At 42.5% G+C, this 15,985-nt stretch overlaps 2 protein-coding genes across 2 annotated transcripts in view; one reads left to right on the plus strand and one right to left on the minus strand.

Moving 5' to 3' along the window:
• KCTD4 (potassium channel tetramerization domain containing 4) overlaps positions 1-5,706 on the minus strand; it is an 8,121-nt gene extending 2,415 nt beyond the window's left edge. Inside the window, exon 1 of the mRNA XM_019650346.1 lies at positions 5,440-5,706. The gene's annotated coding sequence lies outside the window, so the exon portion shown is untranslated. The remainder of the gene's footprint in view (positions 1-5,439) is intronic.
• Positions 1-15,985, plus strand: part of GTF2F2 (general transcription factor IIF subunit 2) — a 126,083-nt gene that overhangs the window by 58,707 nt on the left and 51,391 nt on the right. Inside the window, exon 5 of the mRNA XM_019650347.1 lies at positions 10,457-10,538. Within this exon, the coding sequence (XP_019505892.1) occupies positions 10,457-10,538 (82 nt within the window). The remainder of the gene's footprint in view (positions 1-10,456; positions 10,539-15,985) is intronic.

Below are 15,985 nucleotides of genomic sequence, written 5' to 3' on the forward strand. Positions count from 1 at the left end.
GGGGGGGGGGGGTGCGCGTATAAAAGACAGACCCAAAATACTACTATAAAATAGTGTATAGTGTCATGGGAAACCTGGTTTGTTTTTTTGTTGTTTTCAGTGTTCACAAAGGGTGAGAGAGAAAGGACCAAACCTAAGCTTTTCTAGCTGAAACAATGTGTTGGTGTTTTTCCCCTTTCTGTTTTTTAATTCTTCTCCTGTAACTTGCCTTTCAAAACATTTTGTGGTCTGAGCTTTCAAGCCTAGAATGCAAGGGCCCAGTGGTAAGGAATGTGAGCGTTGTCCCCAATGCACTGTCATTTGACTGGTCTGTCTGCTCCATTATTCTGGGGAACAACGTTGTTCTCAGAATTAGACTAGATTTTATATTAAATTGATTTATATTTCTCTTACATTAAAGGTACTTTTAAATTATTCAACTGTATATTGATAGAAATATTGGGGCAGATTTTTCTAAAAATGCTTACCTTGTATTTTCTCTAAACAATGGTAGTTTTTTTCCAGATATAAAAAATTATATTCTTAATTATAGCAGGTTGAATTTACCATTTATGTTTTATTGAGATTATCAAAAGTCCATTGAAATCAAATGAGAAATCTAAGGCATAACATTTTTTAGGACAGAATTTTTGCTTGGACACCATGAAATTCAGTCTCTTCATTTTACCAAAGATAAAACTGCATTCTAGAGAATTGTTAGTGTTTCATCTAGAGCCCCACAGCTTGTTGGTGGCCACCACTGTCAGCCCTGCATCATGTAAGAAGAGCTTACTGTGATATCCTAACAAGTTCATGTGTGTGTTGACTTTACCTTTTTGGAATCACGTCTCACCTATGAATATGACTTTTTAAGAAATATTGAATAGATTTTTGTTTTTTGGTACAACTTTGGAAATGTGTTTATGGAATTTTTATGTTAATCTTCACTACACGTGAGTAGTGCCATATACTTGCAAAATCAGCGAAAGCATAACAATTACATTTATAGGTAGAGTCTTCTCAATGAACTTTACGGGTCATCAGAATGAATAGAACATGGCTGTAGTGTAGTGGTAGAGGCTGGGCTAGAATCTTCTTTGTATGTTGAAATAAAGTGATGGAGTTGAACACTGCAATGCTAGATCTGCCTCCTTATGCCCTGTTTGGCCCTTTGGGGATTTGCGGCTAGAAGATGGGCTTCCACGGGGTGGGAATGTGAGGAGCGTGGAGCTCTGGGGCCATCCACAGACGCCTTACATTAGTTAACTTGCTCTCCTCTGGTTGCTGCTGCCTTGTTTCTAAAACTACACGTGCTTGTCGTTTGTTTCTGTTGCTGGCTTTGGCAGACTGAAGCACCCTGTCACGTGCCTCTAACCCTTGGTCCCTTTTTCTCACTCCAGACTTCCCTCCGGTGATCCTGGCTTCCGCACACCTGACATGTATGATTTGTTTGCCACCTGTGGCCTGGCAACAATTGTGAAACGGACACCTTGTCATAGGGCCTGACTGGAAGCCAGTATGAATCCATAGGGCTTTTCTTTTGTGTCCTGTTGCCCCCAGCAAGTCCCACTGCACACTGTCCCCATTGAAGCGAGATGATTGCAGGTGACAGGGGTGCGGATCACTGCTGCCTGTGGGTGTCCACATGCCCCTCGGGAAAGCCAGTTCGTCGTCTTCTTAGCCTATTCAGAATTTGTATGCACCTTCTTGGGGGACGGAGGGCTGGGGAGTGTCAGTGAGGTCCACACAGCCCCAGCTGTAAAAGTGATGCATCTGTCCCTATGCCAAAGGAAATACCCAGGTTATGTGACGACATTTCTCTGCCTCGCTGCAGGCACAAACTGGAGTTAATCAGTTCAGTCGTTGCAGCAGAAGAGCTTAACCCATGAGTCAAAGATTAGCTCACTTACATCCACTAGACTTGAGGATTTCTTTCACCTGCTGTGCAGGCAGAACAATATGTTTTCAAAGGTGGGGCCCCATTTTCTACTCAGTACCTTAGCCCTTTATTGGCGTGTGATTACCTCTTAGACATTTGTAATCACGCACATACAAGACTCCTTTAGCCAATGTTAGGATTTAATGAACAGTGCCATTGTCAGGTGCTCGGTCTGAGTGTATCCATTGGTTAGGTAGGCCCAGATTCCCAACCAAGTTTTAGCAAAACCTTCCAGTATATGGTGATGCTAATCTTGATGTAATTCCAGGCCACTGGGAGGCGTTCCCATCTTACCCACTAACTCCCGATAGAAAATGGAGTCATTGTCATTATCATGGTAGAATGTCAGAAACATTAACTTTGATCTTCAGCTATGACTATTTTACTTTAGCGCTTTTTGCGTGTTAAAAAATAAAGATATTAATAAATTGCACAATGTACTGTATTAACATATTTTAAGAATTGAGAATTTTTCCATTTTAATCTAATTCTATTTGAATGTCCAGATTTTTGTTTTGTTTGGAAATAGAAAACCTGTCAACATTAGATGTTGTCTGGTGCTGGGATTTTCCTAACACAGGTACATACTGCCTTATCTACCTTCCGGAGCTGGTTGACCACAGTGTCTGACCACTGTCCTGGGGCTCCCTGGACATAACCTCTGGCAGGAAGGTGATGTGGATGATAACTCGAGTCAGATGAACACACTTGCATATGTTTTGCAGTGTTCAACTGGGTCTTTGGAGAAGCCCAGAGCACTGCTACATCGGCCACTTTTTAATCCTCATTTGAGGAGTGTGGAAAAGAATAAAGCACTATGTATCAAACAGAGCACGGATACAAATGACAGATGAACTGAGAAGTTCAGGCCAAATTCCATCCACATTGCTTAGCTAGCGTTTCATTACAGAGGTGATCTTGAAAACAATTTACAAATCATATTCACATTTTAAATGTACTTTGCGAGATGACTGTTTCAGGGAAAGCTGTGTTTTATAATTCTATAAGCAGAAGTCATTTAAGTTTTTTAAAACGATTTTTCTCTTTTTTTTGAAGTATATGCATTATTATTCACTGGAAAATTTTGTAACCAGATGAGCAAAGCACTTCTATAAGCCATCAAATGAGCACGGAAATTGTATTATTGTATTGAACTCATTTTTATAGTGCTATTTGGCAAAACAGAATTATGCCTTCTCTTTGGGAAGGAGGTGTTATAAGTTAATAACCATTATCTACAATCTCAAAATAGGGACATGACTTAGAAAACTTGAAAGTAATATTGCTTTGACATCAGTGACCAGAAGGGTCTCTGGTCCCAAATGCCATCCTTACTGCTGTTCCTTCTATTATCCTCTTATCTGTAGATCCTCTGTGCCTTTAGTGGTGAGATGGTGTGGAGGAGAGAGACGGGGCCTGCGAAGCGAACAGGATGTGATGGCTCAGGGGAGCAAACGCAGCTTCCTACTCACAGGGAGTAGAGTGATTGCAAATTAGGAGTGGAGAACTCTGTTATACTGCACATGTTTTGACATCCAACATTTCTGAAATGTTAAGACACTCAGGATATATGTTAAACTATTGGCTTGTAAATGTTTCTTGGCAGTGTTTTATCTTTCTTAATGACATAAAATAATGGTGAGTATTACAATGGCTGATATCTTAGATTGGATGAAATACTTGAGCGGTTCTGTGTGCTATTACCACCAGAAAATAAAATTAACAGAGGCACAGGATGAGGAAAAGGGGCCAGAGGGGAATATTAAAGCAGCAGTTTTCCACCCTGGCTGCTGCGTATCAGAATTCACTAGGGAGGTTATAAAAATCCCACCACCTCTTGTCTCACAATGCAGCTAGACTAGAATGTGAGGGAGTGGGCCCAGTATTTTTTAAAAAGTTCTAGGTGATTTTAACGATCAAACAGAGTGAAGAAGTTCCATATTAAGGACACTGATGAGCTCAGGAAAGGAAACTTATCGCAAAGGAGTTCTTAATGATGGGGCACAATTCCTACCCCTAGTTGTGAGGATCACTTCCTGTTAAAGTGTCCTGGAAATCAGCAAGAACTAAACTAGTGTGTGGTTTGCTACTATCACTAGGTAACCATGGTGAAGCGAACAGGAGTTACTGAGGAGGAAGTTAATGAAACTTTGATCCTACTCAGTGGATTTGTTGTAAAAAATGTATCATTGGATCGCCTATAAGTATTTCATCAATATTGTACCCTTCAAGTGTATTGTGGTCTTTCTGAGCACAGAGGTCCGTATTTTTCTTCCCTTATGCCTTCATCACAACTAACACACTGTTTGGCACTATTTAACCAAAATACGGCACTACAATAAAAGTCTTTTCTCCAGGAGACTTAATCTTTCCTGGAAGGATTTGTTTTTCTACCCCTTTAATCACTCTTGCTGTTGTTTTTGAATTCTTTTCTAATTTCAAGGGCAGCAGCCAAAGCTGAATTGTACTCTTTGATGAAGGTCTAACTGAAATAAACCATTACAGTCCTGTGGTTCCCCGGCCCTTTTTTGTTTATTATTACAGCACAGCATTACTTCCTATTTTTATAAAACTGTATTTTATTTCTGGGGTTTATTCAGTCTCTTCTTCTTGAAAGCAACTTTGAGATTAGAGATTATGTCTGTTTCTACAACATCACAGCATCGTGCTCACATCTGTACTTAAGAGTCTTTTATATTGATTAATTATACGTGTGGTGTAACAGGCAAAAAGGAGACTGCAGTCTGAAGTGTGGGAGGAATGATAACTTGTGAACTTGCTTTGTAAACATAAAAACATTTGTTTTTAAAATACTCAGTCACTAAGTCATTTCTTTGATCAAAAGTCTGTTGTGGGTTCTGTAGCCTCAGAGAACAAACTCCTTTGCACACAGTCCTCCCTCTTTGATTTTGAACCTAACTCACCGCTTTCCTTTCTGCTCCTGGGCAGTCAGTCTCGTAGTTCACAGATACCGTCTGATCAGAACTACAGCATCCCGTGTGTAGGAATGCACACACAGCCTTCCTTCTCTAGAGAGGAAAAGTCGGAGAGCTACACTGTGAGTGATGAAGTTGAGATATTTTCTAAGTCCTAAATCTGGTCCTCAAATTATGGTTTCAATATTTGGTTTAAAATTGGGAATTCCCAGTATATCAGACATTTGTAATTTGAATATTATTATAAGAAAGTGTTACATAAACAGATAACTTTGGGGAATATTTATATGACTGCGCATTTGTTACTTTTGAGGTTAAGTAATCCAGTGCTAACCCAAATCTGAGCGTGATCTTTTATCCCTGAAATTCCTGAAGATTACATAGAAATCAGAGCATCAATTCACACATTTGAATAGAATAAAGTTCACTTTAAAATGGAGGGATTACAAGGTCACCTAACTGGTTTGTTAAGATGCCAAGTAGCTTGTGTTAATAGGCCTCACCCTGTGAACCACAGCCAAAAAACTGCCGGGAAAAGATTTTTAAATGAGAACGGAGACTAGAGGAATATTGAAAATGATTTACCTTTTAAATGCACCGGCTCTTGAGGAAATATTATCTCTTCATTCCTTTTCCAGAGAGGGTGGACCGATGGGGTATAAGTGGGGATCGGGAAAGTAGCTTTGGAAGTCTCGGGGATCAGCCCCAAGTCTTGGTTACGAGCCGCTCGCTCGTCTGTGCTTTGACTTGAGTTGTACGTGCTCTCCTGGGTGTCCCTGTTGAAATGGTTCCAGAGCCAGTCTCCTTGTCTCACGGACACGACCGCCTGTGACTCCTAAGGCCGAAGTCTCCCTAACATACCTGCTGTCATGTAAGCATGCCAATGCTAACAAGCACCCTTCCTGCTTCCGTACTACTTAACTCATTCAAACTAGGAATGCCCTTGACTTCTACAAGGGCCCGTCACTCCTGGGTTCTTCAACACAGACTATGTCGCAAATTGAGATACAGAGCAGGAAGCTTCAGCTTAGAGCAGACATTTGTATATTTTCAAGCCTTGGGCAGCTTCTCAACGTTTTGTTCTAAGAAAGTTTCTCTTTAATTTCTACTCAAAGAAAATTTAATCATATCTAGATCTTTTAGAAAGTATCAGAGCAAACAAAATGAACACTAATGAAATAATAAAACTTCCCCAGTTAGAGGGAAAGGCCAGTTGTGTTGCGTTTGTTTGATTTTTTTTTCCTTTCTTTTTAAAAGAGATCTCAGAGAACCCAGTAACTTCATTTCTGAGGCCCAGAAATGTGAAGTAACTTCTCCAGTGTAACACTACTATTTGTGACAGCAGCAGAGCTGGAGGAAGCCTTCAGTTATAGGATGTGCTTTATGTACTTTTTTAAATCTCTCAATTTTTATCTGAAACTAGATGGCAGGATATAGATAAATAAAATACCATCACCAAAAGTATATTTATTAAGATTCTTTTAGTTGCAAGTAGCAGAAACCAATTAGTAAACCTATCTAGCAAAAAAAAGGGTGGGGTGGGGTGAGGAGATTTGGGGAGGGAATTTAGAAAGGATCCTGGCATATTTCCCCGAATCCAAAGAAGAACTGAACAAATGGCCAAGCCTGGGAAAGGTCGGAACTAAGCCAAGGCCAAGGTCTTCAGTAGAATGAGCTCATGTGGCTTCTCTTTAGAGTGCAGTCATGACCTTGTCCTTTCAGTGATTTCTGGTGTGAGGAGTCCTTTAGGTTACAATTCCCAGTGCAGGGGCCAGTCAAGTGGCTTCTTGGTTAAGAGTTGGCTTGGGACGCCAGCTATGAGCAGCTGGGCCCCGGTTCGGATCCCACATATGAGGGCCAGTGACACTGCCCTCCACAGCTAAGATGCTGAACAACAGCTCAACCTGGAGCTGGGCTGCCGTGAGTTGCCGGTGATGATATAGGCTGCAGCCCCTGCTGTAGTGGGTTGCCATGGGCTACCGTGTGTAGCCAGCAGCCAGCGTGAGCGGCCAGCAGCCGCAGTGTGCAGCCGTCCAGAAGCCGGCGACCAATCTGCCTCGCCCGGGAAGAGCGCAATGATGGTGCCAACTTGGGCCAATGAAGCAACGTCCTCCACAACTAGACTGAAGAACAAAAGGACAGCAACTTGTCTGTTCCCCTTCCCCCAATTACCCAGTGCTGTTCCCATCCCCCAATTACCCAATAAAAATCTTTAAAAAAAAAAAAAGGAGTGAGAACTTGGACACTGAAATGGTACGGATGCAGATCCTAGACCTTTACGTTTCTCTGCAGTCTCCAGCTGTCTCTCCAGCATGTAGTAGTCGGACAGTTTTTAGCAACTTACCTTTATGTCAGATCTTACCAAAGCACTAAGTCTAGCTTTCCTAGAAGCATCTCCCTCACCATACTCATAACAAATGGGATTGTGTAGTAGGTCATCAAATTGCATAATTACTAACAGTAAAACTAGCATGAACAAGTTCTGGCATAGTTTGAACAGAAGTGTGTGGGACGCAAGAGTGACCCTGCCACCCACCCAGGTGTGGGGAGCCGTGGGCACCTGTCTATAGATTTGAAAGAGGGCAGCGGAGCGTCTGGGGAACCTGGGGATGTGCCGAGTGCGTCTGGTGTGCGATAGTGACTTACACGCCAGCCTTACCGTCCCTGACCAGCAGCCCTTGAAATGCGACCTGGAAACTGTGGGTAGAGTCCCCGAAACTCTTAAAGGGGTCTGTGAAATCAAAACGACTTTCATAATACCAAGCCTTTTTCACTCTGCTTTTCTAAACCTTTCTCAGTTGTAGTTTCCGATAGGGTAAAGATCGGTGGATGAACCCCACAGGAATGGAAGCTCTTTGGCGGTCCTAGCGCGTTTTTAGAGCATACGCCACAGACCTTTGTGGTGGGCTCTCCTAGACTCTGCACTACTTGAGGGCAGGACCCATGTCCATTTACCTTTGTGATCCCTGATGTGTTTTTGCGTTATCTTTTACATAAAAGGCACTCGGTAAATATCTGATACGTGTATGAGCCAAAAAATGGATTATTTTTCAAGTATTTATTTAGTCTTTCAGTCTGGGCCAACAAAATAGTTTCAAATGAGGGTTCCTGTAGTAATGAATATGCTGCATCATTAACAGGAGTGGTGTGCAAATGCTTTAAATAGTAAAATGTAATGTTTAATAGCTTTCCCCTGAAATCTTAAGCAATGTTTTGAAGAAGAAAAGAAGCATGGTTTAGTGGAAAGCATAGGACAGACAGCATGTTCCTGTGAGGCTTTAAAAGGTGTGCGAAGGCTTTAACTCTGACTTAGGGAGCTGTATCATAAATAAATTGGCTTTTTAACATTTATTTCAGAGGAGAATGAGAACAAATGAACAGAGATGTAGTGTTAAGAGCAGCCAATTAGTGGAACAATTTATTGCTGATGATTAAGACTTTTCCTTTCCCTTGAGAAGCATTTAGAAGTTAATTTAGGTTTGGGAAGGAGATATAATTGTCAGAAAACGGTGGTTTGGAAAGGGAATTTTATTGCTTTGTGTGAGTGACCGTAATTGAAGAAGAGTGATGAGAGTAGTGGGCCCAGGTGCTTTTGATGCTTTGTAAATCATTTCAGGTGCTGTATGGAGAATGTTGACAGCAGAAACCTTTAACCAAAAATTAAATTCCTGTCCACATGGAGTAGGCACTGCTAAGTAGGTGAGGAACAATCACAAAAGGCAGCTATTCTGGTATTCAACATTAATGAGCACATGGATCTACAAGAAAATGATTTTCAGGGACAGTATTCTAGATAGATGTATTTTGTTTTTTAAAAAGGATTAACATACATTTCAACAGTAGACTTTTTTCATGCCTTTAAGGCACTTTATACATTGAAATTTCTCTAAATCTTACTGTTGTTAAGACAAGAAATTTTCTAGGTAGAGCTTTCAGTTTCAGTGGAAGGCAAACTCAAATACAAGATTTGTTTTTGTTTGAAGAAAATTGAAATTTTAATCTTAATCTTATTAAATTCATTAATGAGAGGAAATTATTTTTGGGTATTTAAACTTAAATTTAATATAAAATAATTACGGATTTACTATGACTTCCTTCCTGGCATATTTTGGTCCAAGGCAGGCATGCTCCTCACCACTGCTCTTTCCATCACCGCTAGCGTGCACTGGAGATTGTTGGTGTGTTGCACTGAGGGACCTTGAATCATTGAATCACATAGTATTTTCACAGTTAGTACAAAAGGACTGCAGTGGGGAGTCCCCTGGATCTTGGAGATAAACGTAAGGTCACCCTATGAAGATTTGTGGTACAAATCGCGGAGACATGGTTCTGTCTGCACTGCGCATTATGGCTCATTTATCTGTCTCCCTGGTGAACTGCATGATTCCTGAAGACAGTACTGTATCTTAATCATCATGGATTCCACAGCGCCTGGACGGTGCCCTTCACACAGTAGGCATTTGGGTAACATTAGCGGAATGCTTCAGTCATACACTCTACAGAGATGAGCCATACGTGCATTGCTGATGAGCCAAAGGATTTCCTGAATCTCTTCTCAAAACCTGGGTGAACTCTCACAGAAATACGGCTGAGCCATAGCTGTCCCTAACCAGTCATGCATTTCTAGACTTCAGGAAAGATGGTGACACTGTGGTACAGTCATATGTATCATCAAATAAGATAAGGTCTGTCAGGTGACTTGACACAATGCTTGGTGCCTAGTAGGTCCGTAGTGCCAGGTGTGAGCTTCTGTGTTCCTTTTCTGTTTCTCTTGAATTCTGTGTCGTGGTCACCAAGAAAACTCTCTAATGGTAGCAAAATTGTCCTTGTGTTTGGACAATTATTCACAGCAGTTAAAGCTCTAGTATAGACACACCCAAATTTTTAATTCTGCTGAAAACAGAAGCCAGAGCAGCTGGCAGGCAGAACTGGTACACAGCAAAACCTAAACCATGCCCTGCCGAGCCGCACGGTGTTTTCTAGGCCAGCTGTTCTAGTCACAGTGTATTCTAGAATTTTATTTGCATATACAGAGGGGGCCAAAAAAATGTACACACATTTTAAGAAAGGAAAACACTGTATTAAAATTGTAATACTCAATATATACTGATAACAAAAGGTGAATACAAGTCATGTGTATACATTTGTTTGGCATCCCTGGTATATGTACGTGTACACACGCACACAGATGTATGTGTGTGTGTGTGTATATATCTTTGATTTAATGGTTTAGACTAGCTGTGTTTTCAGAAGTTACTTCTCTGTCAAAGATGCTGTCGCTTCTGTACCCTTCAAAAATGTTTTATTTGGTTTGATGCCCTTTTAAGCCACCCTCTGGAAAGAGCTCAGTGTACGAAAGCTGTTATCAGCAGGGGCTGCAGCTGCCCATTAAACAAACCTGACAGGAGCCCAGAATAAGGTTTTTCTCCATTCTGACCAATGCTACTACTATAAACTTAAAAATATCCCTTTGTTTCCTTGATTTTTATTATTATATTTTATTGTAATCATTATTACTGAGGTTAATGTGTCAAAATGCAATCTTGAAAATGATACATGTTATCCCTGAATACATTTGTTAACTTTTTTCTTTCCATTCTAGATAAGCATTCCTTGGAAGGAATAGTGGTACAGAGAGCTGAATGCCGACCTGCTGCCAGTGAAAACTACATGCGATTAAAGAGGTTGGTGGTTTTTACCTTTAAAATAATACCTGATGTTTCCTTTTGGGGATTGAAATACATACTTTAGATTGCCTATTGACCACAAACTATGGTTATTGTTGAAAGTGTTTTCTTCAAAGGCTGTTTGGTTTTAAAACCAAGTAAGAACAAACTTCCAGTTATGAAATAAATAAGTCACAGGGACGTATGTCTGCATGGTGACTCTAGTTAATAATACTGTATTGCATACTTGAAAGTTGCTAAAGGAGTAGTTCTTAAAAGTTCTCATCAGAAGAAAAACTAATTTTGTAACTATGTATGGTGACTAATGCTAACTCCCTTATTGTGGTGATGGTTTTGCAGTATGTATGATTATCGAATTGTTATATTGTATGCCTGAAACTACACCTATAAATGTAATGTTATGTGTCAATTATACTTCAATTTAAAAGTAAAAGCCCAATAAGAGTTTCTTTGGCAAGGGGACTTTCAGAACCTGGACTGTTTAATAGGGATATTTGAAGCTACTGTGTTAATATAACCTGGAATCAGATTTTTTAAACTTCTCTTTTTAGTTGACCTTATAAATCTTGATTCTCTAAAGATATGTAATAACATCTTTGTACTTTTTTTTTTTAAAGATTTTATTGGGGAATTGAAGGGAACAGCGTTGGGGAATTGGGGAAGGGGAACAGACAAGTTGCTGTCCTTTTGTTCTTCAGTCTAGTTGTACAGGGCGTCACTTCACTGGTCCATGTTGGTATTATCATTGTGCTCTTCCCAGGTGAGGCAGTCACTCACCGGCAATTGGACAGCGGCTCACGGCAGCTCACACTGGCTGCCGGCCACTCACCGTAGCTTATAGCAGCCCACTGCAGCCTACGCCATAGCCAGTGACTCACAGCAGCCCAGCTCCAGGTCGAGCTGTTGTTCACCATCTTAGCTGTAGAGGGTGCAGCATCACTGGCCCATGTGGGATCCGAACCGGGGCCCTGCTGCTCAGAGCTCGAGTTCCTAAGCCAACTCTTAACCAGCGAGTGAATCGGCTGGCCCCATCTTTGTACTATTTTATTTTCAAAAGCTATAATCTTCCCATAATGAATACCATACTATATAAAGTAAATATATTGCTAGAATATCATCCTTTTCTCTTGACCTATAGAGAGCTTTTTATAAACTTATTTGTTAGAGGTTTTGCTTCAGTCCCCCCTACCCCCCCAAACGCACACTTTTGTATATGGCTAACATTTTGTAATTAGTATTTAAAGATGATGACTGCAAAGTCCAGATACTCTAAATTTTATGATTTTCAGAGAGTCAGCAATTTTGCAAACCCTGAAGACATGTGTTATATTTGTTTTATAGTTTATATTGAACATATTTCAACCCCGCGTTGTTTAGAATTATAACTTTGTTTGTTTCAGCACTTACTGTGTGAAATAGCGGCAAACAAAACAGACAAAACCCCCTGTGCTCCTGGACTTGGATTTTAGTAGCGTGTAGCGATAGAGCTGGTCGTTGAGAGCACATTCAAGGGTGGCAGCAGCCTCCCTGGATTTCCATGTTCTCGACTCTGAAAGAGGCTACTGGACCATCTCTGAATTGCACATCATCTTTTTAATTTTTCCCCTTCTCTCAATTAGAGTCTGTCTCTTGGGAATGAAACAAAGAGACTGGTTTTCTTGTCCAATAATTCCTCTAATTTGAATACTTCCCCAGGGCAAGTAAAAGGATGACAACCAAAATGAAAAATTTTATAGCAGAAAATAACTTTGGAACCCAGGCTTCTCTCTGTGCTTTTAGCCTATACAGTTTGTTATATAATGCAAGTCTTTTTGAATTTTGTCTCCTTCACATAACTACTAAAATTGGGAAATGCCAAACCTGGTTACGGAGCTGCTTGCCAAGGTCTTTTCTGTGGTCTTAATGTTCTTTAAAGGTTTTCTGAAGATTTATGATGGTGAGCAGGCACATCACTTGTGTTTATGAAATGGCTGCTGCTTTCTTACCGAAACAGAAATTCAAATTGTTTAGCCTTTGAAGTATGCTAAGAGACCACCCATTGTGTATTTCAGTTACTTAGGGACTTAAGAAAACAGGGTGATTCAGGGGATGAGAATCCTCTGAGTCTGTAAAATAGACGATACGTGTCGTAAGTCTTGAAGGCTGAGGGTTTTTTGGCGAAGTGGAAAAGACTCTATGGAGAGGTGTGCGGGCAGGAAGAGCGGGCAGCATGGTAGGTTCTGCGTGCTGCTCTGCAAGCCTGGGGTGCAGGGCTGTTTGAGGCGGATCGAGCAGAGGCCCCAGCCCAGACCTCTGTTTGAACTCCGTATCCAAAAGCCCGGTTCCGTGTCCAGTAGACATTGTAAATACGTCAACAGTGGAACTCGCAGTCTTCCCCCCAACCCTGCCCCACCAGCTGCCTTCTCATGGAGGTTATGCCAACTCTGCACTACCCGTTTTCTCAGTCCAGAAACTTTGGCTCCATCCTTGACTCCCCTCTCAGACCCCACATCCAGAGTGTCAGAAAAATCTCACTGACTGTACCTTTAAAGTACGACACATGTACGTCTGACCATGTGTCACCACCCACATGACCTGCCCTGTCTCGCACCTGCATCACCGCAGTAGCCTCCTAGCTGAGTTCTGCTTCCACCGTGGTCCCACTGTGGTCTGTTGTCAGCACAGGAGCCAGAGCAGCCCTTTGCAGATCTGCCAGAGCATGCCACTCCCTGCTCGCATGTCACTGGCGATGCTTTCTATATGAGACAGAATAAAATCCCAAGTCCTGACAGTCATCTGCGGGTCCGACACAATCACCCTACGGCCCCCCTTCTCCCCATCCTCACCCCCACCCCTGCTTCTCCAACCACAGTGACCCCCTCAGAACACTCTGCCCTAGAGCACTCTGGGCACACCTCCGTCTTAGGGCCATGGTACCACGTGCTTTTCTTCCTGGAACGTGCTGTGTCCAGGTGACTGCATGGCTCCGCTCCTCACTCTTGCAAGTCTCTTCTCGGATTCTACTTGAAAAGGCGTAGGCCACCCTACTTCCTTCGTACTTGTATTTCCCTCATAGCACATGACACTTCCGAATATACGACATAATTTGTATTTATTGCCAGCTTTGCTGCAGTGCAGTTCAGGCTCCCATGCTTGGTTTTTGTTTTGTTTTATTGGTGTGTGTGCCTGTTTTGTGTACACACACACACACACACACACACACACACACACACAGCATCTAGAATAGTTCATTATATGTCGTAGGTAGTCAATGAATATTTGTTGAGTGAATGAGGGGCAGGAGATAAGGTTTGAAATGTTAGAGTCTTGTGTGCTTGTTAAATTACTTGTTGAAGAGTCTTATATGGTAAGAAGTTTGCACTTGTGTGTGCTGTAGCCATTAGGAAGGCGCTGAAGAATTTTAGGCTGGATGGAAGGTGAAGGGGTCGGTGGTGTAGATAAGTCGTTCTGGCCATAGTAGAAAGACTGAAAGCTGGAGATAAGCTAAGAGGCCGATGTAATAGCCCAGGGACAAAGTGCCCAAATCATCAAGTCAGCTGGTTCTTGTTAGAAGGAAGATGAGCTAGGTTTTGAGGCTATTTGGAGGGAGAATCAATGAACTTGATGAACTCATCTCACACCTCAGTAGCTGTGGACGGACTTCTCTAGGACCAGACAGATGACGGTCGCCTGGGTGCACTCGCTGCTGTGAACCCCCAGACTGGCTCCGTACCGTTCTGTGCATCATACAGGCTGTGTACACTACGATAGGGAAGTTCTTCTCGTTTCAGTATCCGTTTTAATTTAAGTTCTGGTTGACAATTTACATAAAAACAAAGAAGAAAGTACTTAAACTGCGAGAAGAGTCCCAAAGGGTGGATTATTAAAACAGGAAAGTAACCCAAGTCATGGTTGTATCGCATGTACTTAATCATTATTCAACATTTTCCAGTGCCTACTGTGATCACTAAGTAAGGCTCAATTAAAAAAAAAAATCAGTAGATACTGTTCTTGTGCCAGAGAGTTTAGTTTTTTTGTTTTGTTTTTTTAATTGGGGAATTGGGGGATGGGAAGAGCGCTGGGGAATTGGGGAAGGGGAACAGACAAGTTGCTGTCGTTTTTGTTCTTCAGTCTAGTTGTGGAGGACGTTGCTTCACTGGCCCAAGTTGGCACCATCATTGCGCTCTTCCCGGGTAAGGCAGACCAGTCGCCGGCTTCTGGACGGCCGCTCACTGCGGCTGCTGGCCGCTCACGCTGGCTGCTGGCTACACACGGTAGCTTATGGCAACCCACTGCCACAGGGGCTGCAGCCTACGCCATCGCCGGCAACTCATGGCAGCCCAGCTCCAGGTTGAGCTGTTGTTTCAGCATCTCAGCTGTGGAGGGCAGTGTCACTGGCCCTCATATGTGGGATCCGAACCAGGGCCCTCTGACGCCCCAAGCCAGTTCCTAACCAACGCGCCACTTGGCCGGCCCGAGAGTTTAGTTTTTGAACCTGAAGACACACACACATACACACGATTGTCTAAAAAAAAATTTACTGACAATATATTGGGGGTGGGGAACAGAAACGTGGTGGCAGATTTCCAGATGTGGGTGACATGAAAATAGAAGTGCTTGAGGACAGGATTGGCAGTTCAGTGCTTGGGATAGCCTCTACCTGGATGCTGCACACCTGTGCTCAGAGCTCGCAGGGCCTCTTCCTGACTGCCGACTCCTAATGGCATTCTCGTTTTTTTATAATCTGGCTCTTGTCTCACTTCCTGGCCTCATTTTGAGGTATTGTCCTTTATGTAGATGCCTGCTGGGTGTGACGCACTGGGAGTTTTCATCCTGGATGTGCTACGTGCTTTCACTCCTCACACCTCTGTGACATGCTGCGTCTGCTCCCTACGAGCTTTATCTACCTCTGGCAAGACCCTTCGGAGCCTTTAATAAGCCACCTGGCCGTCACTCACTCGGGGAAACCTCCTCATAGCGCCTACACCCCGCTCCAGTTAGGCCTGCATCTTAGCTGTAGAGGGCTTTTCTACATGCCCACATATTTCTTCTTCTTAATGGCATACGCATATATAAATGTCTACTTTTTCTTCCGCTTAGGTGTATGTACATAGTTGCATCTTCTACAAGGTTATGAACTTCATAAAAACAAGAGACTGTGAGTTTTATTTTTCGTCCTTCTTTTCTTTCCGCTCTCCCTCCCTCCTGGCTTTTTTATATTCTCGGCACTTAGCACAGCTTATTACAAGTATTGAATATCCAAAAGTATATGTTGAGTTGAAATGGATTGCAATAGAAAGGAATGGCAGAGCCGGCCGAGTGGCGCGATGGTTGAGAACTGGCTTGGGATGCCAGAGGCCCCGGTTCGGATCCCACATATGAGGGCCAGTGACACAGCCCTCTACAGCTAAGATGCTGAACAACAGCTCAACCTGGAGCTGGGCTGCCATGAGTCGCCGGCGACG

Source organism: Hipposideros armiger, unplaced genomic scaffold, assembly GCF_001890085.2.
Source record: "Hipposideros armiger isolate ML-2016 unplaced genomic scaffold, ASM189008v1 scaffold_139, whole genome shotgun sequence".
NCBI lineage: Eukaryota > Metazoa > Chordata > Mammalia > Chiroptera > Hipposideridae > Hipposideros > Hipposideros armiger.